This window comes from Lynx canadensis, chromosome A3, assembly GCF_007474595.2.
Source record: "Lynx canadensis isolate LIC74 chromosome A3, mLynCan4.pri.v2, whole genome shotgun sequence".
Classification (NCBI taxonomy): Eukaryota; Metazoa; Chordata; class Mammalia; order Carnivora; family Felidae; genus Lynx; species Lynx canadensis.
In genome coordinates this window covers 113,517,980-113,544,160 of record NC_044305.1, presented here as the reverse complement: position 1 = coordinate 113,544,160, position 26,181 = coordinate 113,517,980, and the positions used below count along the sequence as shown (strand labels likewise).

Sequence of the window (26,181 nt, the reverse complement as noted above, 5' to 3'; positions counted from 1 at the left end):
TCTGTGTCTCCCTCTCTCTCCACCCCTCCCCTGCTCATGCGCGCGCTCTCTCTCTCTCTCTCTCTCTCTCTCTCTCTTTCAAAAATAAACATTAAAAAAAAATTCTAGGGGTGCGTGGGTGGCTTGATTGGTTAAGCGTCTGACTTCGGCTCAGGTTATGATCTCACGGTTCGTGGGTTCAAGCCCTACGTCGAGCTCTGTGCTGACAGCTCGGAGCCTGGAGCCTGCTTCGGATTCTGTGTCTCTCTCTGTCTCTGCCCCACCCCCACTTGCGCTCTGTCTCTCTTTCTCAAAAATGAATAAACGTTAAAAAAATTTTTTCTATGTTTCTTATTGAGCTGGTCTTGTCAATAAAATCTTTCAAATACATTATGAGTTAAATATGACTGTGGCCTGGTCTGGGATCTTAGCCATCTTTTATTACATTGTTTGTATGGGGAAAATTATTAAATATCTAGCTTATAACTTTTGGAACGATGGCCATATGTAAGTTGGAGTCTTGTCTGTATTTGAGAATATAGTTATATAACTTGTGAGGTTAGTTTCAGAGATTATGTTTTTAAATGTTTCAGCCCTAGGGGGCTTTTCTTGGGCTATTTAAAAACTAATGGCACGGTATTCTGTATAGTCACCTATAACTGCTGGTATATTTACTAGCTAGTTCCTCATATTTTTTCCAAGTTAAGAGTGAAGAACTTAAAAAAAAACAAATGTGGTACTCACAAATATAAAATGGGAATCAGATTATTATTTTTTTCCATTTAACTGTAGCCTTTCTATAAAAAAGTGAGCTGTGTTAGGCCGTCTCAGTAGCTATTTTTGTGTAACATGTGTAAAGGGCCAGATTCATTGCAGGATAAAATCTAGACTTCTTAGACGGTCATTACGGTCAAGGGTCTTTATAATCTGAAGCTTGCCAGAGAATGGATAATAGGACTGTTGCTTCTATTAAAGCTATTCTTGTAGCAAGGTATTTCAGATACAAAATGGAAAAAATGTTGGTGTTAAATGAAGCCAGATAGAATCATGGAAAGACAGACTGTGGGATTTAGAACCTGGAGACCCTGGCTTTAAGCTCTGGCTCTGATACTGATAATCCCTGTGATTTTAAGCAAGCAGCTGCACCTCAGAACCTCTGTTTTTTCATTTGTTATATGAAGATGCTGATAATCCTTCTACCAATGACACCTTTTTCTTTTTTTTTTTTTAAATTTTTTTTTTCAACGTTTTTATTTATTTTTGAGACAGAGAGAGACAGAGCATGAACGGGGGAGGGGCAGAGAGAGAGGGAGACACAGAATCGGAAACAGGCTCCAGGCTCTGAGCCATCAGCCCAGAGCCTGACGCGGGGCTCGAACTCCCGGACCGCGAGATCGTGACCTGGCTGAAGTCGGACGCTTAACCGACTGCGCCACCCAGGCGCCCCAACACTTTTTTCTTTAAATGTTTATTTATTTATTTTGAGAGCTGGAAAGAGTGGGGGAGGAGCAGAGGGAGAGGGAGAATCCCAAGCAGGTTCTGCGCTGCCAGCCCAGAGCCCGAAGTGAGGCTCTCTGTCTCATGAACTGTGAGATCATGACCTGAGCCAAAATTAAGACTCGGATGATTAACTGACTGAGCCACCCAGTTGCCCCCATGACACTTTTTTGAGGAAGGAGGTAGTTTGATGCAAAAGTAGGTATGTGTAATCCAGTGGTGTAAATCTTGGGTTTGAGTTTTGGCCACATAGCTTATTGGCTTTATAATTCTATTTTAATTTTTAGTATTATTAATTTTTATCTCCCACCCCTGGCTTTATAATTTTATAAGTAGTTTTAAAATCATCACTGGGCCTCAGGATTTTTTAAAATGTGAAATGGAGAAAATACCTTACAAACTTTAAAGCACTCTGAAAATACTACTTTTCATGATTGTACAGTAGATCTAATTGACAAATCAGTAGATACAATTTAATATGCTTTTTTCAGGTGCTTTGGGGAAGAGAACACGGTTCCAGGAAAATTACGTGGCACAACTTATTCTAGATGTGAGAAGGAAAGGGGATGTCTTTTCACACTGTGAGTTCAGTCCTGCACCCACTCCTCAGGAACATTTAACCAGGGTGAGTAGGATCGAAAGTTAATTGAATTAACATCCAAATCTGACAGTGCCAGTAGGTGAGTTTTGTAGAAACACTGAATGGGTTGGGAAGAGGCTTCATTTTGTCCCTTTTCGAGCTGTTTCAGGGTGGCTGGGGTTTTAAAAACAAACCTATGGCTAGGCCTTTTTTACCCTTAAGTAGAGATAAAATGTTATTTTTTTTCTTAGACCTCAGTAATAGGAATTAGCAATGCAGTTAGTTTGTATTACCCTTCTTGAAAGAATTCGAAGGACGAACTGAGTAGAGTCTAATTTTTCTAGCTGCTACCATATTTGTTGTCTTAACTTTGACCTTCTGTGGATATTTTTAAATATTAAGAGACATGAAATTTCTTAGACTTCCTCTTTAAAATATATAAACAGATGATAAGAATACCTTTTTATCAGTGTTCTGATCCTTTGTTACTCTGTCATTATTGGGCTGGTGCTGCCTTAGTATCTTTTTCTTTACCTGGCTAATGCATTCTCTTTTTTTTTTTGTTTAAAGATTTTATTTTATTTATTTATTTTTTTTTTTTCAACGTTTATTTATTTTTGGGACAGAGAGAGACAGAGCGTGAATGGGGGAGGGGCAGAGAGAGAGGGAGACACAGAATCGGAAACAGGCTCCAGGCTCTGAGCCATCAGCCCAGAGCCCGACGCGGGGCTCGAACTCCCGGACCGCGAGATCGTGACCTGGCTGAAGTCTGACGCTTAACCGACTGTGCCACCCAGGCGCCCCTAAAGATTTTATTTTTAAGTAATCTCTACACGCAACAGGGGCTCGAACCTATAACCCTGAGATCAAGAGTCGCCTGCTCTACTGACTGAGCCAGCTAGGGACCCCATGCATTCTCTTTTCTTGTAGCTTCATTTTATGGCTCTTAGCAGGATAATAAGTTGGAGAACTTAGTGGTCAATCTTGCAAAGCTAAGAAGGTACAAAATGCCTTGGGTTAAGATCCCAGAGCTTGTGACAAAGCTTGATTGGGACACAAGGAATCCCTGGGAAGTGAAGAGAGCTAAAAGCAAAAGGTGGTTGAGGGGGTGTTATGGTGATTGACAGTGACAGCTGATGGTCTCATGCAGTCTGACCCCTAACACAAAAGGAAAATTTAAATAGTAACTACTCTTGTTTTCAGATAATAAAGAAATTTACCCCCCCCCCCCCGCCCAAATAAATAAATTTATGGCTCTTGGTCACTTTACCTGTTTAGATGCCTTTCTATCTCCTTCCATAGAAATCATTAGCATTTATATTTTTTTATTGCAGAAATCCCAAGCCAACATTTTTGGTAGTCCTTTGCTTGATGTTACTGTCTTTGAAGCCCTACTCTTCATTTTAGAGCCTACAAGCACATTTATCTTGGGTACTTTGAACACCAAAATTCTATTCTGTACTGAAAATAGTGCCAAGAATAGGGGCTAGGGATGGGAAGGGAGAGGGGCAGCAGTCAGGAATCCCAAGGAAAACCTTTAATGACATATTGTATACCTCCTAGGCTTACTCCAAGCACTGTCTTGTTTGCATTCAAGATATCCAGGGAAGAACAGCTATTGATTCTAAGAGGGGAAGGAGGGAGGTAAGGAAAAGTTGTAGAAACTCAGGGACAAGACTACATAGGGTGCTGCCTATACTTCCCCACATAGGTTGAGCCATAGTGAAGGAGGGCTTGTACTGCTGTGTTGATGCTGGTCCGGGAACACTGTGCTGTTACCTGCTTCAGTCCTTGGCCTCCTTACATGTCTGGAGTCTCCTCTTTAAGCCTTTATTTTTCTTTTTTCTTTTTTTTTTTTAAACCTTTTGATGTAAACCAAATCCTTCTCTAAATCTTAGATTAACTGCCATAATCCTGATCTTTAAGCCACAGCATAGCATCAATGAAAAGAGATTTAATTCTGCAATCCATGGGTTTAATTCAGTAATCCATTGTTGTTTATTTTATTTTATTTATTTTTTTTAATGTGGAGTTCTCTTATTCAAAATTGTCTTCTGGGGGCGCATGGTTGGCTCACTTGGTTAACCGTCTGATTCTTGATTTCGGCTCAGGTCATGATCTCATGGTTCGAGAGTTCGAGCCCCACATTGGGCTCTGTGCTGACAGTGATATTCTCTTTCTCTCCTTCTCTCTCTGCCCCTCCCCTGCTCTCTCTCTCCCTCTCAACGTAAAAAAAAAAAAAAAAAAAAAAAAAATTGTCTCTTGTGATGATAAACAGGATAAGGATATCATGACTGTTATTAGGAATACAAAAAAATGATGCACAATTTAATATAGAATTTACTGAATCTTTAATATTTGAAGTAAAATACATTCAGATAATCTTATGGTTTTCATTAATTACTACTTAAAGGAGTAAGGTACAAATTATGTGATGTATATGTTGATTACATAGGAGCAGCTTTATACTTAAGGACAGAAGATAGAATTGCTTGTTTAATTTCATATCCTATTTCCTTATGTGAAGGACACTATTAGATTATAAAATACACTATCTTTTTGATAACCACTCTTTGGGAAAAAAGGAACGTTATTACATCAGTTTTAGTTATTGCAAAATATATCTTGATTGGAAATGTTACAGTGTGAAAATATGTATCTCAGAATTGAGGAAACAGTAATTTTATTGTCAGTGAGGAGCATATTTCCCTGTGGGCCTTTCTAGAGTCTTAATCTGTTATTTCTGGGGAATTATATAGATTCAAGCCATTGGAGATCACCGACAGTTAGGAGCATCCCCATTGTGCAGATTAAAGACACACTCCCTGTTCTTAGTTGTTCAATTGTGTATTCACAAAAAACAAAAATGCATACATGATTAGCATCACTAATGAGAAATATATATTAAATGCTACGTATGGTATGTCTCACATATTGGAGATAAATTATGTGATAATTTCTTGGTTAGGTAGAATGTTATGAGGTACAAATGGTACTGGGGCAGAACAATACTCTAAATTTGGGACTTGCAGAATGGTTAAGTAAGTACGTGTGGCAGCCGACCGATTAAAACATTTTTTTTCTTTGAGAGAGAGAGAGAGAGAGAGAATGAGAATGAGTGGGGGAGGAGCAGAGAGAAAGCACAAGAGGGAGAATCCCAAGCAGGCTCTGTGCTGTCAGTACAGAGCCAAATGTGGAGCTTGATCCCAACTCTCTGGGATCATGACCTGAGCCGAAATCAAGAGTTGGATGTTCAGCCGACTGAGCCACCCAGGTACCCCAACAGCCAACCCATTTTAATTTTAGAAGAGCTAAATAGGAACATAGAGAATTTTGAATGAAGATCAAAACTGATTACTTGTTTGTGTCTGACAAATAAATAATTCCGTGTGGCCAACTCTGACATATCTCAGGTCTTCTGTGGTGGAGGGGAAGGAGTCCTGGGATGGTGGAGGAGACTTGGGTCCCTGTCCCTTCCTTATTGTCTAGCCTGGGATGAGAATCTGGCACAGTTACAAAATACTTCGTTTCCTCATTTGTTTTTTCCACATCACACTTTGTTAAAGGATCAGATTAGATTTTCAAAGGTACTGTATGGGTGTGTTAAAAACATTGTGTATTAGGAGCGCCTGTCTGGCTCAGTCAGTAGAGCATGTGACTCTTGATCTCGAGGTTGTAAGTTTGAGCCTTGTGTTGGGTGTGGAGATTACTTAAAAATAAAATTTTAAGAAAAAAACAGAAAACAAAACAAAACGTTGTGTGTTAATTAAGTAGATTAATATAACCCTATAGTGATGTAATAAGATGAGAATTTTGGGATACTGTAGTGCTACATAGACCAATATGGTAGCCATCAGCCACATGTGATTATTAATCACTGGAAAGTTGGTTGGTTCAAACTGAGATATGCTGAAGTGTAAAAGACACATCAGATTTCATAGACTGTATGAAAAAAAGAATGTATGATGTCCAATAATTTTCTCTTGACACAAATTACAGGAATAGTATTTTTGATGTATTAGGTTAAATCATATGCTTTTTTTTTTTTTTTTTTTTTTTTTTTTTTATTTACTTTTTTTAAGTGTGGCTGCTAGAAAATTTAAAATTATGTATGTAGTTCTATTTTTTAAATTCTGAAAGGCCTGTCTTGAAAATGATGGCCACCAGGGTGTGCTGTGCACCCGCCAGCCCTGCCTTTGAAGGGTGCCCATTCCGGGAGGAAGAGCCACTTTTTCAACTGATTCTGAGCAGTCGCCTAAGTGTCTGTGTTCCTCCCATCAGCAGTTGTTGGTGTTGCCGTACTCTTTTCTTGAAACCCTGTAGGTAGAGACAGACCCACCGTTAGGGTGATTTTGAGGCTAGACAAGGAAAGGTGTTCCTCTGGGCTGTGTTTTGGGCAGACTTACTGCTTACTAGGGAAAAGGTTACGAGTTAAGAAGTTGACCTCTTAGCCATAGACAGTCCAGCTTTCTGGTCTGTTCAGCTCCTAGTTTTAGGTGCTTTTATTGAATTAGAAAAGAAAAACTTAAAGTGTGCCTATTTTATTTTAAATGTACATTTTGCATTTTGAAAAACAGACCCCATAGAGCCACCACCATAATAAAAATACAGTCATTTCCATTACACCAAAAAGTCGCTTATACTTCTCTGCAGTCAGTCACTTTCCCTCCCACTGGTCTGCTTTCTGTCACAGATTAGAGCTGCTTTTCCTAGAATTTCAAATAAATGGAATCATACAGTATGACTCTTTTGTGTCTGGTTTCTTTCCCTTAGCATAATGTTTTTTTAAGTTGTAGCAATTCTCTTTTTTCCCCAGTTTTACTGAGAAATAATTGGCGTGTCACTGGATAAGTTTAAGGTGTTCAGCATAATGGTTGGGTTTGCATAAATTGTGAAATGAAATGATTACCACAGTAGGTTCAGCTAACATCTATCTTCTCATATAGTTGAAAAGAAAAGAAAAAACAGAAAAAAGGGAAAAAAATTTCTTCTTCGGATCTACTGTCTTAACAGCTTTCCTGTCACACAGCATACATCACATCAGGTCATACATCACATTCTTAGTACTTATTCGTTTTGTAACTGGAGGTCTGTAGCTTTTGACTGTCTTCCTCCAATTCCCCTTCCCCCCACTCCTGGTAACTACAGATCTGATCTCTTTCTCTATGAGTTTTGTTTATTTATTTATTTATTTTTAGATTCTACGTATAAGTGAGATCATACAGTATGTATCTTTCTCTTACTTAAGTTAGCCTAATACCTTCAAAGTCCATCCAAATTGTCACCATTGGCAGGATTTCCTTGTTTTTTTTATGGCTGAATAATATTCCATTATGTACCATATCTTCTTCTTTTCTTTTAATGTTTATTTTTTATTTTTGAGAGAGTGGGAGAGGGGCAGAGAGAGAGGGAGACAGAGGATCTGGAGTGGGCCCTGTGCTGACTGCAGAGAGCCTGACGTGGGATTCGAACTCACAAACCATGAGATCATGACCTGAGCCAGAGTCACATGCTTAACCCACTGAGCCACCCAGGTACCCTGTACCATATCTTCTTAATGCATGGATGCAAACTTAGGTCCATCAGAGGTCAATGTGATTATCCATTTACCTGTCGGTAGACAGTTGAACTGTTTCTAATTTTTGGCTCTTATGAATAAAGCTGCTTGAAACATTTGTGTGTAAGTCTTTGTGTGAACATATGTTTTTAATTTTCTTTGGTAAATACCTAGGATTGGAATGGTTGGATTGTGTGGTGTGTTCTTAACTTGATGAGAAACTGCCAAACTGTTTTTCCAAAATGGTTGTACTGTTTTATAATCCAAACATCAGTGTATGAGAGTGCCAGTTGCAAATGCTTGGTATTGTCAGTCTTCTGAATTTTGGTATTCTAGTGTATTGTGTGTGTGTGTATAGAGAGATCTCATTGTGGTTTTACTTTTTTTTGACAATTCATTTTTTTAAATCAATTTTTTTGAAATAGAACTTCTATCCAAAAGTTGATTCATTTTAATTGATGAGATTAAACCCATTCAGTTTGATGGCATTTGACAAATACATATATCTAACCATTATAGTCAGTGTATGTTTCATTACCCTAGAAAGTTCCATCATGCCCCTTTGCAGTTAATCCCCCACCTCAGTGGCCCTAAACAGTCATAGATCTGTTTACTGTGACTAGAGATAGATTGCTTTTTCTTTTTTTTTTAATAAAAAATTTTTAAATGTTTATTTTTGAGACAGAGCATGAGCTGGGGAGGGACAGAAAGACAGGGAGACAGAATTTGAAGCAGGCTTCAGGCTCTGAGCTGTCAGCACAGAGCCTGATGCAGTGCTCGAATCCACAAACCATGAGATCATGACCTGAGCCAGAGTCGGACACTTAACCAGCTGAGCCACCCAGACACCCTGATAGTTTGCCTTTTCTAGAATTTTACATGAACTTTTTTGTATCTGGCCTCTTTTGTTGAGCATGTTTTTGAGATTTACCTATATGGCTACCTGTGGCAGTAGTTCCTTTTTATTGCTGACTAGAATTCCATTGGATGGATACAGTATAGTTTTTCTTTTATCTGTTTATTGACAGACGTTTGAGTTGTTTCTGGTTTGGGCGATTACAGCCCAAACCATTGGGCTTACGAAGATTTATTTATATATGTCTTAGTGTGGACATGTTTTCATTTCTCATGGTAACCACTTAGAGTGGAATTGATAGCTCCTGTAGTAAATATATTTTGTTGTTTTTTTTTATAAGAAGTTGGCAAAATATTTTCTTTGGTTGAACACCATTTTAAATTTCTACCAATAGTGTGTGGAAGTTCTCATTGCTCTAGATCCTTGTCAACATTTGTAATTGTCAGTGTTTTAAATTAGTATTTCCTCTTGACTACTGTTGTCAGGGATCTTTTTGTGTGCTTATTGGCCACCTTCATTTATGAAGTACCTGTAGAAATCTATTGTCTACTTTTATATTGGGTTGTTTATCTTCTTTTTGAGTTGTAAGAGTTCTCCATACTCTCTGCATACAAGTCTCTTTTCAGATATTTGTTTTTTGAATATATTCTGAGTCTGTAGGTTGGCTTTTCATTTTCTTAACAATGTTTTCAAAAAAACAGAAGTTTTTAATTTGATGAAGTTCTATTTAGTAAGTTTTTTTCTCTGATGGTTCAGGTTTTTTTTGTATGTTCTAATTAAGGACTACTTACCTAGCCCAGCACTGCAAAGCTTTTCTCCTCTGATTTCTTCTAGTTTTTTCAGTATTAGCTTCTGCATTAAGGTCTGTGATCAGTTTGGGTTTAATTTTTGTGTTGGTATGGGGTAAGAGTGAAGGGTCATTTCTTTCCAAATGGATATCCAGTTGTTCCGCCATGTTTTTTTGGAAAGACTTTTCCTGTGTTGAATCACCCTAGGCACCTTTGTTAAAACTCATTTGACCATATGTGGGTCTAAAATTCTGGACTCTGTTTGATTCCTTTCATGTGTATGTCTATCTTCATGCCAGTACCACGCTGTCTTGGCTTTGTAGTAATTCTTGAAATCAGGTACTCTATCAAAGCCCCCTAAGTCCTCAGATTTTATTCTTTTTCAAATTGTTTTGGTTATTCTAGATCCTGTTGAGAAACAGAGTTGGGAGTGGATGTTTTAGATTAGAATTTAGAGCAGAGTATGGAAAGATCTAGTTTTAAATCCTGGTGGATCAGTAGAGGGGCTTTTGCCTACTGGGCTCAGTGAATGATAGCTGTTGTTTCCTATTACTGATATTGTCAGTGCATTCCTGAGGTTTAGATGGCATGTCCTCTGTTTCTACGTAGTAAATTATCTCTAAATATGTGTTTCACAAGAAAAAGCCTTTTGACCATATGTAGACATTGGATAATCTTTAAACAAAAAGGTAAGTTATCCCTCCTTAGTAATCAGTTGCATACAGTGTATTGAATGAATCAAATTTAATTTTTGGTCTAAATATTTTCTTTTGTATTGCACCAGAATCTTGAACTCAATGATGACACTGTTCTAAATGAGATTAAGTTAGCAGATTGTGAACAGTTTCAGATGCCTGACCTGTGTGCTGAAGAGCTTGCTGTTATCCTTGGAATCTGGTAAGTCAGTTACTTACTTGGGTACTTTGAACACTTCGCATATTGTTTCTCTTGTGTTGAGAAAGACTATTCCAGGACTCAGTTGTTCTGGATGAATAGGGAATCTTATAATGCTTATAAGGATTGAGAATAGTGGGGCAATCAGTTACCACTAAACCACCAGTGGTCTCCACTGGGCAACCAAGTAAAGGGTTAGAGATTAGGAATCTCAGGAATCTCCTTTGAATTAGTATACTTATCCTTCTCTTTTCCTTCATAAGTAAAATATCTTTGAGTAGCTTTCGCTAGAAATAAACTTTTAATAAAGTATTTAGGAGAGTTGAGAATGACTAATTTGACCTTTGGGGATATTTACATTCTGAAGGATAGAATTCTTTTTTTTTTTTTTAATTTTTAAGTTTATTTATTTATTTTGAGGGAGAGAGTGCCCTCCATGGGAAGGGGCAGAGAGAGGGAGAGAGAGAGAATCCCAAGCAGTCTTGTTAAAAAAAAAAAAAAAAAAAAAAGTCTTTTCACTCCGTAGAACTTACCCTTTTGTGACCACCTCATAGCATTTTACTTCCTTTCCACTGACAGGAGGATTTCATTTACACACAAGTTGAATGCCGCCCTCCATTCCTCTTGTTAGTTAGGGTGAAAGGGATCACACACACACACACAGCTGTGCTTCTAAGCCCACAGCACTTGTCCTATCACATTATTTGATTCCACTGACAGAATTTATGCTTACTATGAAACATTGTCCAATTCATGATGATTCTTAGTATATAAATAATATAAATAGCAACTATTTGTGAGCAGTTTCATGTGCTAGGAATTGCACCATGTTCTTCCCACATTACCCCCTCTTAATGTTCTAGTGACCCTAGAGTTTGTTACTCTTCTCCATCTTTCAGAGGGGAAAGTGGGTTTAAATGGCTGACTGACTTGCTCAGAATTACAAAGCAGCAGTGAAGGCTTGAATATCCAGGTTTTACTGACCCTAAGTTTTGAGTTCTCCTCTATGCAGTTTCTTAAAACATCATTTTGGCAAATTCATGATTGTCAACTTATCAGAAAATTAAATCAAGCAAAGTATACATATTCCCAGGCATTCTGTCAATTGAGCTTTAGGTACAATGAATTAAACTTCACAGTTGAGAGAGGACTAAAAGACAAAGAAAATGCTTGTTCTAAAATACTGTTTTTTCCCTCCAAATACAATATTGATGGAACAGCTAAAAGTGCTGAGTGGATTTCATAGGCAGCTTGAATCTTCCCTGTTTGGTAGAAACTACTTGGTTATGTTTTGAATCTTGGAGCACCTGATGCGGTTTATAAATGAGTCAGGACATCTACATGAACTGAATTCCTTTGGGGGTTGTAAACAGCGATTTTGTTATACCGCTTGATCTCTATCTGATCCCCATGGTCATTACCTCTATGGAAAGGTGACTTGGACGTTGCAGTGGGCTGGGTTGGTTTAGAAAGGAAACACAGAGAAGGTGAATTCTTATAGATGGTTGATTGGTGAAGCAGTGGGGCTAGGAAAAAAGAGACAAATGAAAAACCAGACTCTTAAATACAGAGAACAAGCTGGTGCTTGCCACAGGGGAGGTGGGATGGGGAGATAGGTGAAATAGATAAAGGGGGTTAAGAGTAAACTAATCTTCTTTTAGAGGTTTTGTTTTTTTGAGAGAGAGTGCACGTGAACAGGGGAGGGGTGGAGAGGAATGGGGAGAATCCCAAGCAGGCTCCATGGCCAGCACGGAGCCCCAGTGTGGGGCTCGATCCCACAACTGTGAGATTATGACCTGAGCTGAAATCAAGAGTTGTGTGCTTACCCAGGCACCCTGAGAGTAGATTTATCTTTGTGGGCATTGAGAAATATGTAGAATTGTTGAATTGTTATATTGTATACCTGAAACTTCTACAACACTGTATATTAATTATACTTGAATTTTTAAAAAAGGTAACCACTGTCCTTAATTTTGCATTTGTCATTTTCTTAAAAAAAATTTTTTTTTTGTAAATGTTTATGCATTTCTGACAGACAGAGACAGAGCATGAGTGGGAGAGGGGCAGAGAGAGAGGGAGACATAGAATCTGAAGCAGGCTTTGGGTTCTGAGCTGTCAGCACAGAGCCTGATGCGGGCTCAAACTCACGAACTGTGAGATCATGACCTTAGCTGAAGTCAGATGCTTAACTGACTGAGCCACCCAGGCGCCCCTCTTGCCTTTTCAAAAAATATATTTATTCACATGTTTTTATACTTTTTTTTTTTAATTTTTTTAACGTTTATTTATTTTTGACAGAGAGAGGCAGAGCATGAGCGGGGGAGGGGCAGAGAGCTAGAGGGAGACACAGAATCTGAAACAGTCTCCAGGTTCTGAGCTGTCAGCACAGAGCCCCACATGGGGCTCGAACTCAGGGACCGCGAGATCATGACCTGAGCTGAAGTCAGACACTCAACTGATTGAGCCACCCAGACGCCCCACCTGTTTTTATACTTCTAAGTCGATTGTTTCATGTTGTTGGTTTCTGAGCTTTATGAAAATGGTATCTTACTATATGTAGTCTTCTGTGATTGTTTTTTCTCTCAATATTCTGATTTTATGATTCATTCATGTTTTATATGTAACTACAATTTACTTCGCATTACAGCATCCCTTTGGGTGAATATTTCTCTGTTTATCAGTCTCCTTTTGGACGTTTGGATTGTTTCAAGATTTTTTCCTATCTTACACAATTTTACTACGGATATTTGTGTGTATGGTTCCGGTACACCTATTCAGGAACTTCTCTGGGCTCTATACCTAGGATGGAATTATTGAGTTAAGGATATATGAAAGTTTGCTTTACAAGACAGTGCTAAATTGTTTAACAAAATCATCCTGTCAGATTGTACTTGGATCAGCAGGATCTAAATATTCCCATTGTTCTGTCTCTTTGACAGCCTTTCTCTAATTTTTGCCTAATGGTTACAGTAATATTTTAATTTTTTTGGCCTGAGTTTGATAAATAGGAGCTGGTGCCACGTTAATTCTTTTCATTTTCTTTGTGACCTGGCACAGATTAGATTGCTTTCCCCCAGTAAAATAAGTTATGTTGACATTTAGTACACCAGCCACATTTTATTTGTTAGCATTTTACTACATACTTGCTTATTACATTATTTACTGTCATACTTATCTTTGGCACACTCATATCTATATTTGTACATGATACAATATTACAATATGTGCTTTGAAATATATACACTTTATGTTGCCTTTTTAAAAATTTGGTGTGGGGGCGCCTGGGTGGCGCAGTCGGTTAAGCGTCCGACTTCAGCCAGGTCACGATCTCGCGGTCCGTGAGTTCGAGCCCCGCATCAGGCTCTGGGCTGATGGCTCGGAGCCTGGAGCCTGTTTCCGATTCTGTGTCTCCCTCTCTCTCTGCCCCTCCCCCGTTCATGCTCTGTCTCTCTCTGTCCCAAAAATAAATAAACGTTGGAAAAAAAAAAATTTAAAAATTCGGTGTCATTAGTTACAACATGCATTTTAGAATTAATTTGCTTTTTTTTTTTTTTAATTTAAAGCACAAATTTCCAAAAGAATAACCCAGTGCATAAGTTAACTGAAGAGGAGCTGCTGGCATTTACATCAGTGAGTAATGTCGTCCTTTCCGTTTAATTTTTTTCCTTGTATGTTTTAGGGCTTCTGATGTATTTTTGCCTCAGATTGCTCCTGTTGAAACACTGCCACTTAAGGAAGTTAAGGGGATAAAACCTCATCATTTTAGTTTCCAAACCACATCTATCTTGCTGTTGATTTAAACACAAGCATTTTCCTTTGTACTTGCTTGGATTTGAGGGCAGTGACCAAATATGTCTTGTTCATTGTTTGATCCCAGCGCCTAATAGGTGCTCAATAAATGTTGAATGAATAAATGCAGTGACAGAACAAGAGTTTGTATCCTCACCGCAAAGCTACTATAGTATGCAACTCTTTTGTCTAAAACTGAGGGTGACGCCTGCATGGATGGGATGAGCAAGAGGACATCAGACAGTGAGGAGCAGAGCCAGGAGGGTGTAGGTTATAGAGGACAAGGAGGGAGGCAGTGTCCAGGGCATGAGGTGCTGGTCAGCCTTCCACACCGTAGAGCAGTGAGAGGCCGTGGGCACTGATAATTAGTGCATTGCTTATCTCCTGGACGGGTCCTGTGGAATATCATGTAGTCTCTCTCATTACGGGGAATTAAGGAGGGAATGGGGTATAAGAAAATAAAGCTGATAAAGACCATAGTCAGAGAAGAATGTCAGTGAAAAGAAAAGATCCAGTAATAGAGATGTTTGAGGTTTTGAGATCAAAGAAGGATTTTCAAGAACAGAAAAGTCGTAGACCAAAGGGTCACTTGGTGTCTTCTTAGCTTTATGGATAAAAAGATAACGCATGTCTTTGATGAGCACAAATTATTTAAGATAATTTTTTCAAAGGCATTTTTATTATCCTAGTTAGAATCAAGTGAGAATTCTGATGTTTTTTTCTTTGTTATTTTTCAGATAAGGCAAAAATGAAGTACTTTTATCTGGTAGAAAGCTAGCTTACTTTGTATTGTCATGTACATTTTGCAAGTTACTGTTTCCTGCATAAGGTCTTGGAACTGATGGGATGTACATCCTTTGAGGCCTCTGGGGGCCTGCTTTCTTTTCTCACTTAAGCATTCTGAGAAGTCTTTGGTGTTTATGATGATAGTGTATCTATGTGTAGGTAACTATGTGGAAATGTCCCTGTTTATTCACCACATATGCTATAAGGAATTTGACAAGTAAAGTGTTAAACACTTTTTTAAAAGATTTATTTAAAAATGATTCTGTGTTTCCTATTTATTTAGCTAATCTCTGTTGAATACTGAATCTATGTCAGGCATTGTGCTGGTCACTGGGGATACAGTGTCAACAAAGTCTTTCCCTCTTGGAGTTTACATCTATTTACATTCTTGTGGGGGAAATATATAATATACAAAGAGAGAAATAATATATTTAACAGATGTTCTCTGGAGACCTATAGAGCAAGGTAAGGGAACATGAATGGCATGGGGATGGCTGTTTCAGAAAAGGTGGTGGGGAGGATCACAGTGGGAAGGTGACGCTGAACACAGGTCCACGTGCAGTGAGGCCCAGGGAAAGGTGTGGAGGGTCTGGAATGGTGGTCAGTTTGCACTACTGTAGGGAAGTACAGAGCTGGTGGGGACAAGTGTCTAGATGATACATGATGACTGGGACGCTTGGGTTTCTTCTGATGACTGGGGTAAACAGGATGTAACATGTGCTAGGAAGTGTTCCTGCTGGCCTTTTATGGGGAGGGGATCAGTAATAACATCTTTTGGGAGACTGGTCTTAGCAGATTAAGGTATATATGTCACCCATAGTTATCCTAAAAAACCCACTAAAATACTCTATTTATATTCAAGCAGTTAATTTTTTTTTTTTCAGCGTTTCCCTTTGGTGCAGATAAATTTCTTCCTTTTTAAAAAACTTTACTTTTTTTTTTCCTGTTTCTTTTCTGATTCTTCCCACCCTCCTCCCCCACCCATTCTTGTTCCTCTCTACTGTGAAGTACTTCTGACGTAATTAACTCTGGTAACCTCTGGGGTAGGTAACTCATCTCTCCTAACTTGCAACGAGGTCATAAATTCGAATTTTATACTTTTCCCCCAGGGGCTTCACAATACATAATGTTTTTGCTCTCTTTCCTCCTCTAACTCTTCCAAGTCAGAGCTGACCTGAGGACTGATCTCTTTGGAGGAAAGCTGTTTGATTACAGTGATGCAAAATGCCAGGCCTGACTCTTCTAAGGAGATGAGTTTTTAAATTCCAAGTGAATCTTTATTTCTTAAGAAGTAGGGTGAAGAACTTACCTGTAAGGAGGGCTTTTAGGAGCCCCAAGGATGCTTTGTGATCTGCACCACCCCCTTCTTTTGTTTATCCCAAAGGAATCATATAGAATATACTAGAAAAATCCAGATGAGCCCTTGTCAACTCATCCTTGTATTTATCAGTACTTCCTGACATCCCTTCCTTGTGCAAGATACTGAGGCAGATAATAAGATGAGTTGGAAGTGGCCCCTGGTTTCAATGAAGAATTTCATTGAAATTTATATCTTGTATAATGATATATCCTGTATATAAACATCCTTTATCTGTAATATTCTATATTACTCCAAAAGAATATTGGAGGAAAAGGGAACACTTTGAGGTGCTACCTCACTTCTGAACTCTTGAACTTCTGTCTGTGCTTTTTTCTTTCTTTTCTTTTCTTTTTTTTTTTTAAGTTTAATTATTTTGAGAAAGAGAGAATGGGAGAGGGACAGAGAGAGAAGGAGAGAGAGAGAATCCCAAGCAGGCTGTGCACTGTCAGCACAGAGCCCGATGTGGGGCTTGAACCCATGAACTGTGAGATCATGATGTGAACCGAAACCAGGAGTCAGGTACTTAACTGACTGAGCCACCCAGGTGCCCTTTCTTTTCTTTCTTTTCCTTCCTTCCTTCCTTCCTTCCTTCCTTCCTTCCTTCCTTCCTTCCTTCCTTCCTTCCTTCCTTCCTTCCTTCCTTCCTTTTGAGAGAGAGAATGAGAGCAGGGGAAGGGCAGAGAGAGAGAGGGAGAAAGAGAATCCCAAGCAGGCTCCTCACTGTCAGGGCAGAGCCCAACTCAGGGCTCAAACCCACGAACCATGGGATCATGATCTGAGCCAAAATCAAAAGTCAGATACTTAACTGACCCAGTCACCAGGCACCCCTCTGTGCCTTTATTTAACACAGATCATATTTGGGCTTATAATTCTTCATGTATTCATGTATATTCATGTATATTTTCCCTCCCACAGGAGTATAAACTCTCCATTTCAGGGACTGGGCTTTGTTCTTCTCTGGGTCTTCTACAAGGTCCAGTGCAGTGCTTCCAAGCTTCACTTGTAATTGTTGCTCAGTAAATGGATGCAGAAGAAGAGAATGAATGAAATAGACTCGAACCCTGGACAGGATTTATTTGTGTCCATTACCTTGATGATTTTAGGTAGTCCTGCATGATGGTACTTGATGGGAAGGATAACCACTTGTTTCATCTTCTTCTGTGTGATGAGGGAAGTAGGGGATGTGCCTCGTCCTCAGCACTGAAAACTTGTTTTGAGGATCAAATTGGAGAATGTCCTGACAGTACCTTTGAGTAGGTAGAGCTGGTACACCCATAGCTTTCGGGGATGAGCTGGATCATCTGATCACTGGTTTTAGGAGAGCATTTGTTTTCCAGGAATAAGAATTCCTAAGTGGATAAGACCTGCTTGAAATTGGCTGTAGATGTGGGAGAGAAGGAGGAGGGAGGAAATAGCATACTCTTTCTTGCTGGGCATCCATTTCCCTTCTCTGGCAGCAGCGTGGTGGCCTGGAACTAGGGGTGTAAGCTATTGAGACTAAGAAGTGTCTTTTTGTTAACAGAAGGTCAAAAGTAGTTTAAGTCTTAATATTCATACCAGTGGATTGTAAGCACTTGAAGGGATGGGGACCATAGTTACTGGAGATTTGTTAAATATTTATTGAATAGGGGCACCTGGGTGGCTCAGTAGGTTAAGCGTCCCACTTCGGCTCAGGTCATGATCTCGCAGTGTGTGAGTTTGAGCCCTGTGTTGGGTTCTGTGCTGACAGCTAAGAGCCTGGAGCCTGCTTTGGATTCTGTGTCTCCCTCTCTCTCTGACCCTCCCTCCCTCACGTTCTGTCTCTCTCTCTCTCTCTCTCTCAAAAATAAACAGTAAAAAAAAAAATTAAAACAACAAAAAAAGTACCTTCCCACAAGATGTTAATTACGAGGGTAAAAGGGTAAAAGAGAAATCTCTTTTTTGGAGACATTTTTATTAGTGATTTCCTGTTGGTGCAGCATGTAGAAATACACGTGAGATAATGTTAGGAGAATGTTTTAATTCAGCAATGTCAGAAGCTTATCCTGAAAGAAATATTTTATTTTTTTAAGGTTGTCATAATGTGGTACTGTTCCTGAGATATTCGATCCACACATTTCAGGAAAACTGAATGACTCATAGTGAAAATAACCCATATTGTTTTAGAGAGCCATTTATGTTGTATCGGCTTGATAATTTAAAATTAGCTGTTATCTACGTTATTTCCTTTCAGATGGGCCAAGTCAGTGACATTCAGTAATGCTTTTAATTTCCTTTCATTGTTGAAAATGGGAACAATTTAGTTAATTCATACAGGTGTTTCAGTTTTCATTGGCAAAAGTTTTGCTTAAGTGTGAATTGATACTGGCAGCCTGCCTTCTGACTGTCTGCCGAAGCCCCAAGGTCTCCATAAATGAAAAAAAGAAAAGACTTTGGGAACTTACACATTATATTGTATATATTTTCTCTTTCTGCTATAAATTTTAAAGCTATTTAATAAATACTTATCTGTGAACATAGAACGGTTTGCAAACACTTTTACGTGATTGCCTGTTTTTCTTTTAGGGCATGTGCATTTCTCAATTTTTTAAGATAGGCAACACAACTTTCCGAGATAGCCGTGACACCCCTGACAGTTTGTGTTAGCATTACAAGATTGCACATTCTGTATTAAGCAGTTATAGCTCAGGATTTTTTTTTTTCTGGTTTGAATACTTGTCTCTCAAAATGTTACTTGTACATTTTAATAGGCATTTATTGATAATGAATATTGTGGTGCTCTCTGGGTTATAAATGCTCTTAAAGAAGTAAGAGATAGGCCTGCTGGGGCGCCTGGGTGGCGCAGTCGGTTAAGCGTCCGACTTCAGCCAGGTCACGATCTCGCAGTCCGTGAGTTCGAGCCCCGCGTCGGGCTCTGGGCTGATGGCTCAGAGCCTGGAGCCTGTTTCCCATTCTGTGTCTCCCTCTCTCTCTGGCCCTCCCCCGTTCATGCTCTGTCTCTCTCTCTCTGTCCCAAAAATAAATAAACGTTGAAAAAAAAAAAAAAAGAGATAGGCTTGCTTTATTTTTTTGTATCAGTTTGTAGGTTAACTGTTATTAAACAGAGGATTCATAAATGTTTTTTGACTGGAGTTGAACTGAGTTACTTGTATATGTCCTATTTCAGGAATAGACAGAAGGACTGCTAGGATTTCAATAGGAGATTAAGGCACTTTTCTAACCACCATCTATCTACTCTGGTAACTGCTAGACTTCTTTCATCACCGTTAGCCATGACTTAAGGTTAATACTTATTTGTGGGTTTACTTCTAGCCACATTGGAATAACTGGTACTGACCTTGAACTTTTACTGTAAGCAGCTACAGAACTGGACAAAATAATGAAGCAGCAGTGCAAAAAAGGATAAGTCATGACCAAATTGTGTTTATCTCAAGAGTGCAAAATTGGTTTAATATGAAGAAATCAATGCAAGTCATCTTACTAGTAGAGTAAAAGAGAGAAGCCAAATGATTATCTTGATAGCAGAAAAGCATTTGAAAAAAATTCAACACACTTTATTTTATATTACACAATACATACTTTATATTATAAAGTGTATGTATATATATTATATTATATTATATTATATTATATTATATTATAAAAGCTTTTAGTAAACTAGAAATTGAAGGGAATTTCAACCTGGTAAAGGGCATCAATGAAGAATCTCATTATTAATATTATTTTCTATTTTAGAGAGAGAGCATGTGAGTGGAAGAGGGGGGGGGGAGAGAGAGAGAGAGAGAGAGAGAAAGAGAGAGAAGAGAGAGAGAAGGAGAGAGAATCTCAAGGAGGCTCCACGCTCAGTGTAGAGCTTGATGCAGGGATTGATCCCACAACCCTCGGATCATGACCTGAGCCAAAATCAAGAGATGGACGCTCAATCGACTGAGCCACCCAGGTGCTGCTCTAATTAAAATCATTATTGACAGAAAACAAACTTTCCTCCTTAAGATCTCCATTGAACTGGAAATCCCAACTAGTGCAATAAGACCTGAAGAAGATGCAAAAGGTGTATGAATTGGAAAGGAAGATATAAAACTATCATTATGCATAGATGACACAATTATATTCATAGGAAACCCTAAAGAATTGACATGAAAGCTACTGGAAGTAATAGGCAAGGTCTCAGAATACAAGGTCAATAAAAAGAAAAAATCAATGAATAAATTCTAGCAGTGAATAATTGGGAAAGACATTTTAAAACTACTTATGATAGCATAAAATATCAAAAATAAAGTGTTTTGTGATAAATTTAACTGAAATATGACTTGTATGCTAAAAATGACATAATGCTGAGAAAAAGAAGATCTAAATAAATGGAAAGATTACAATATTCATGGATTGGAAGACTCAATATGTTTGCATTGACAGGTTTCTCAAAATTGAGTTATAAATTAATAGAAATAAATTCCTAGTAGGGTTTTTCTCTTTCCAGAAATCCGCAAGTTGATTCTAAAATGTATTAGGAGGACTTCTGCTTCTGTGATGGGCAAGTAAGCTGTTTGGAGCCATCCTTCAGATAAAAAAGACAAACTGGACAAAATGCAAGAAATAAAAAAAACAGCTATCTGATGAACTTGGGAATGACTGAAGGCAGGAAGATTCTGGAGATGACTGTTTTGCTTGGAAGAAGGGAATGACATTGTGTGTTTTTCTTGTTTCTATCTTATGGCTAAATCTCTGTCCTAAGTGCAAGGCAGCTAAAACTCTGATAGCAATCCAGCAGTCTTTCTAAGGACAGAGATTGGGGCTACCATGGCTGCTGGACTGTGAAGGGGAACATTTCATAAGGGAGAGAGTCACGATGAAGATTCTTACATTCTTGATATAAATGTTGTCTAAGTCTGGCTTATTCTTGAGCTACACATGTGTAGGGAATACTCTCAGCAGCTTAGCTAAGGACAGAGGAACTCAGAGGAGATTCTGAGCAGCCACACAAGAGACTATGTCTATAGGCTTAGTCAAAAGTTATGTGCTAAACACAAGACTTTTATGTGTTAAAAAAAATTTTTTTTTTTAACGTTTTTTATTGAGAGACACAGGGAGACAGAGCATGAGCAGGGGAGGGGCCGAGAGACAGGGAGACACAGAAGCTGAAGCAGGCTCCAGGCTCTGAGCTGTCAGCACAGAGCCCGATGCGGGGCTCGAACTCACAAACCGAGAGATCATGACCTGAGCCGAAGCCGGATGCTTAACCGACTGAGCCACCTAGCCACCCCAAAAAGTTTTATGTGTTATGTGTTAAAATATAAAAAGCCAACACTTTGGAACAACACAAGAAAAATCACTCTCAACAGTGTAACATTCACAATATTTAGGATATCATCCAAAATTGTTCAGCAAATGAAGAATAAAGAGACCATAAGCAATTCATAAGAGACAAGATAGTCGATGGAGACTAACTCCAATATGACCTAGATGTTGGAATTAGCAGACAAGGATTAAAGAAAGATCCTTTCCAGCACCTGGGTGTCTCAGTTGAGCATCTGACTCTTGATTTCGGTTCAGGTTGTGATCCCAGTGTCATGGGATCGAGCCCCATGTTGGGCTCCATGTTCAGCAGGAAGCCTGCTTAGCATTCTCTCTCTCTCTCTCTCTCTCTCTCTCTCCTCCCCTCCCCCCGCTACCCTCTCCTCAACTTCAGCACACTTCTCTCTCTCTCTCTCTCTCTCTCGAAAGAAATCAAGTGAGAAAGATGCTTTAATTACACTCAGTAACATAAAGGAAAAACGTTTGTAATAGTCACAAAGAGGAATTTGTAGAGAAAAATAGAAAGTATAAAGAACCACAGGGTAATCTTAAAATTGAATTTATGTAAAATAAAATTTATGTATTTATGTAAAATAAAAATTATGTGGATGAGATTTACAATTGAATGGAGATGATACAAGAAAGGTTTAGAGAACTTGAAGATAAATCAATAGAAGCTATCCTGTGTGAAGAACCCAGAGACAAAAAAGATAAAAATAATGAATAAAGCTTCTTGGATATGTGGGACAGTATTGGAAGGTTCAACATACATGTAATTGGAGCCAGAAGAAGAGAGAAAATAGGGCAGAAAAAATTTGAAGAAATACTGGCTAGAACTTTCCTAAATGTATGAACATCGTATATTTATGAATTCGAGAAGCACAGTGAGACCTAAGCAGGATAAAACAAAGTAAATAAAGCCTATGTATGTGATAGTCAGTCTGCTAAGATGGAACATAAAGAGAATGTCTTGATAAGAAATAGAGAAAAATGACACAATAAGTAAGGGAAAACAAAGATTGCAAAGATCTCTAACTTCTTCTCAGGAACTATAGAGGGCAGAAGACCATGGAGCAACATTTTTAAAGTGCTCAACCCAGAATTCTGTATTTAGTAAAAATATCTTTAAAGAATTATGGCCAAATGAAGACCTTTTTACTTTTTATTTTTTATTTTGTTCAATTTCTTAAATGTTTGTTTATTTTTGAGAGAGAGTCAGAGCATCAGTGGGAGAAGGGCAGAGAAAGAAGGAGACACAGAATCCAAAGCAGGCTCCAGGCTCCAGGCTCCAGGCTCCGAGCTGCCAGCACAGAGCCTGAAGCGGGGCTCAAACTCATGAGCCGTGAGATCATGACCTGAGCTGAAGTCAGACACTTAACCGACTGAGCCACCCAGGTGCCCCTGAAGACTTTTTTAGATAAAAGAAACCTAAGAATTCGTTGTCAGCAGGTCTGTACTATAAAAAATACTAAAGGAAATTCTTTAGGATGAAGTGAAAAAAAATTCATTCAGAAGCTTCAATGTTCAGTGAGAATTAAAGAACATCTGAAATGATAAAACATCTAGATAAATATAAAAGAGCATCATTGTCCTTATAATACCTTTAATATATATATATTTCTATTTGAAACAAATTATGAAATTCTCTGTTGGTATTTTCTAAACTATGTAGAAAGCATGCAAAGGTGGATAAACAGACCTAGATGATTATAAGTTTTCTACATTTTATGTGAAGGATTATACTATTAATTCTAAATACATTGTGGACAAGTAAAGATACTGCTATTCTAGAGCAACCACTTAAAAATGCAAAAGCATCTGGGGGGGCTTGGCTGGCCCAGTTGGTAGAGCTGGATCAAGATGCGACTCTGGATCTCAGGGTCATGAGTTTAAGCCCCATGTTGGGTGTGGAGCCTACTTAAAAATTTTTTAAAAATTATAAAAAAGTGCAAAAGCATCTAGCTAAAAATCCAATGATAAGTTAAAATGGCAATCTGAAGTATTTTTGAATAACCCAAAAAGAAGCAGGAATGGCAGTACAATAGGATAACAAATACATTCAACCATATCTATAATTATATTAAATGTTAATGGATAAATACTCCAAATAAAAGTCCAAGGTTGTGAGAATGAAAAAAAAAAAAAAAGCAACAACCAACAAGATATAACTATATGGTCTTTCTAAGAGTTGTATTTTAAATATAAAGGCTCAGGTTGAAAAAAATGGATAGAAAATATTATCCTATGCAAACATTAAGTATAAAAAGATACAATTTAGATTTGCTAAATTAATATAAAATAAAAGGGCTTTGTTATAAAGAATACTTCCAGAGACAGAGAGAGCTATTTCATAATAATAAAGGGAGAATTTTCCAAGAAGACATAATAATCATAAATGTATATGTGCATAATAACAGCTACATAACGTCTGAAGCAAAAGTTGACAAATTTAAAGTGAGAAATAGACAATACCACAATCATACTTATTTTAACATTCCTCTCTCAGCAGTTAATAGAACAGCTTGACAAAAACACTGCATAAATACATAGTTAATTTGGACAATACTATGAACCAACTGGACCTAATTGGTATTTATAGAACAGTGCAGTCAGAATACCTTTTTTTTTTTAAGTGCACATGGTATGTTCAACAAGACCATATACTGGGCCAGTAAAAAAATCTCAATAAAAAAATGTACATCATATGGAATATATTCTCTGAATAACTGTTAGATATCTAGAAAAATTCCCAAGTATTTGGAAACCAAGTAATTAAGCAACATAGTTAGTCTATGGATCAATAAAGAAACCACCAAGGAAAAATATATATAAAAGTCAGTCATTGACCTCTATTTCCTTCAATTCCTTAAAGTAAAATTGTTGTAACATTGAGGTAATGGGCAATTTTCAGCTAGGATGCTAAGTGCATGAACCATAATAGAATTGGATAGAAAGTTATATTGAACTTCATTAAAATTAAAATCTGCTCTTTGAAGGACATCATTAAGAAAATGAAAAGACAAGATTCAGACTGAGTAAATATTCACAGTACATATATCTCATAAAAGTCTTGTTTTCAGAATAAAGATCTCTTCCAACTCAATAATAGGATAAAGCAATGAAAAATGGAGAAGGTTTGAACCAGATCTTCCACCAAAGATACATGAATGACCAACAAGAGTATGAATGATGCTTAATACCAGTAGTCATTGGGAAAATGCATTTTAAAACCACGAGACACCACTTTATACCACTTAAAAGACTTAATACTGTGTGGGGTAGTTGGAAGTCTTATCCATTGTAGATACAATGTAATGTAAAATGGTACAACCAGTGTGGAACACAGTTTGGCATTTTCTCATAGAGTTAATCATCAGTGCTACCTCTAGGTATTTACTTATGAGAAATGAAAATAAATGTCCCACAAAGACTTATCTACAGATGTTCATAGCTGTTTAATTCGTAATAGCTTAAAGCTGGAAAAACCCAAATGTCCATCAACAAGTGAGTGATAAACTAGAGTACATCCAGCTAAAGAATTGATACGGAGCAATGAAAAGAAATGGAATACTGATACATGCAACAGTGTGAGTGAATCTGAAAAACACGATTTTGAGTTAAAAAGCCTGATTCCATTTAGTTGGAATTCTAGAGTAGAGAAAACTAAATCATAATGACAGAGAATAGGTCACAGATTGATTGCCAGGGAGCTTTTTGAGCTGATGGAAATTTGTATATCTTGATTTTCATGGTTGTTGCATAGGTGTATACATTTGTGAAAACAGCAAAGTCTATGCCAAATAATGGGTTTATTTTGTTGTGCCTGTCATATATTTCAATAAGGGAAAATGTGTAGGTGTTATTTAGAACTATAATATTTAAGATTGATGAGTTTATTAAGATAGATTTTGACTTCAGTGTAGATAGGTCGTCAGTTTCAGAACTACAACATGAAATACTCAGCCTACCTGATGTGTTAAGTGGAAAGAATGTAGGAGAACAAATTCCCAAAGGGAGGTTGCTCAGTGTTCACATTTAGTATCAATTTTACTTTTTTTTATATAAGGCAAAATCAGGGTAATTTCCCTCAAATATTTTTGGAAACTACTGTTCAAAAGAAACTCTAGGTTGCTCTTGGGGGGCTCAGTCAGTTAAGCATCCAACTCTTGATTTCGGCTCAGGTCATGATCTCACAGTTTGTGGGATGGAGTCATGCATTGGGCTCTGCACTGACAATGCAGAGCTTGCTTGGGATTCTCTCTCTCCCTCACCCTCTGCCCCTCCCCCCTGAACGTACTGACCTGCTTTCTCAAAAATAAATAAATAAACATTAAAAAAGAAACTCCAAATTCAGGTGGAGGAATATACTGTTTAGAGCTCCACTTGTGGTACTTTTGACCCTTAGCACCTAACACAGGTCACTGATTTGTTGAGTTGAATTTTTCCCCCCTCATGATCAAGAGTCAGCAGAAACAACAAACAAACAAAACAAACAATTCATTGGGCCAGAAACTTGTGTATAAAAATAGCATAGGAATTGGCATCTTCTAAAATACGATGAGGTATTAATACATGATTTCAAGCAACTTCTCTGTTAATGGATATAAAAATAGCTAATTAATAGAATTTAATTCTTTAAAGTCTGTAAATGCCATTCGAGTAGAATCTATATCAGGTCTGGAGATTAAACTATTGATTGTGTGGCAATCAAAGAGTTGAAGAGTATACAGGAATTCGTTGTATGTCTTATCCTTGAAACTTCTCTGAAGAAAACAAATCTGAAAATGAAAAGTTAAAGGAAAAAACCTCTGGCACAAAACTATA

The 26,181-nt window shown here is 37.9% G+C and overlaps 1 protein-coding gene across 2 annotated transcripts in view; it reads left to right on the top strand.

Moving 5' to 3' along the window:
* The window catches only part of TTC27 (tetratricopeptide repeat domain 27), a 185,983-nt gene that overhangs the window by 28,294 nt on the left and 131,508 nt on the right, over positions 1-26,181 (top strand). For both annotated transcript variants that reach the window (XM_030311343.2, XM_030311344.1), the window contains exons 7-9: positions 1,968-2,101; positions 10,042-10,154; positions 13,715-13,781. In XM_030311343.2, coding sequence (XP_030167203.1) covers positions 1,968-2,101; positions 10,042-10,154; positions 13,715-13,781 — 314 coding nt within the window. The remainder of the gene's footprint in view (positions 1-1,967; positions 2,102-10,041; positions 10,155-13,714; positions 13,782-26,181) is intronic.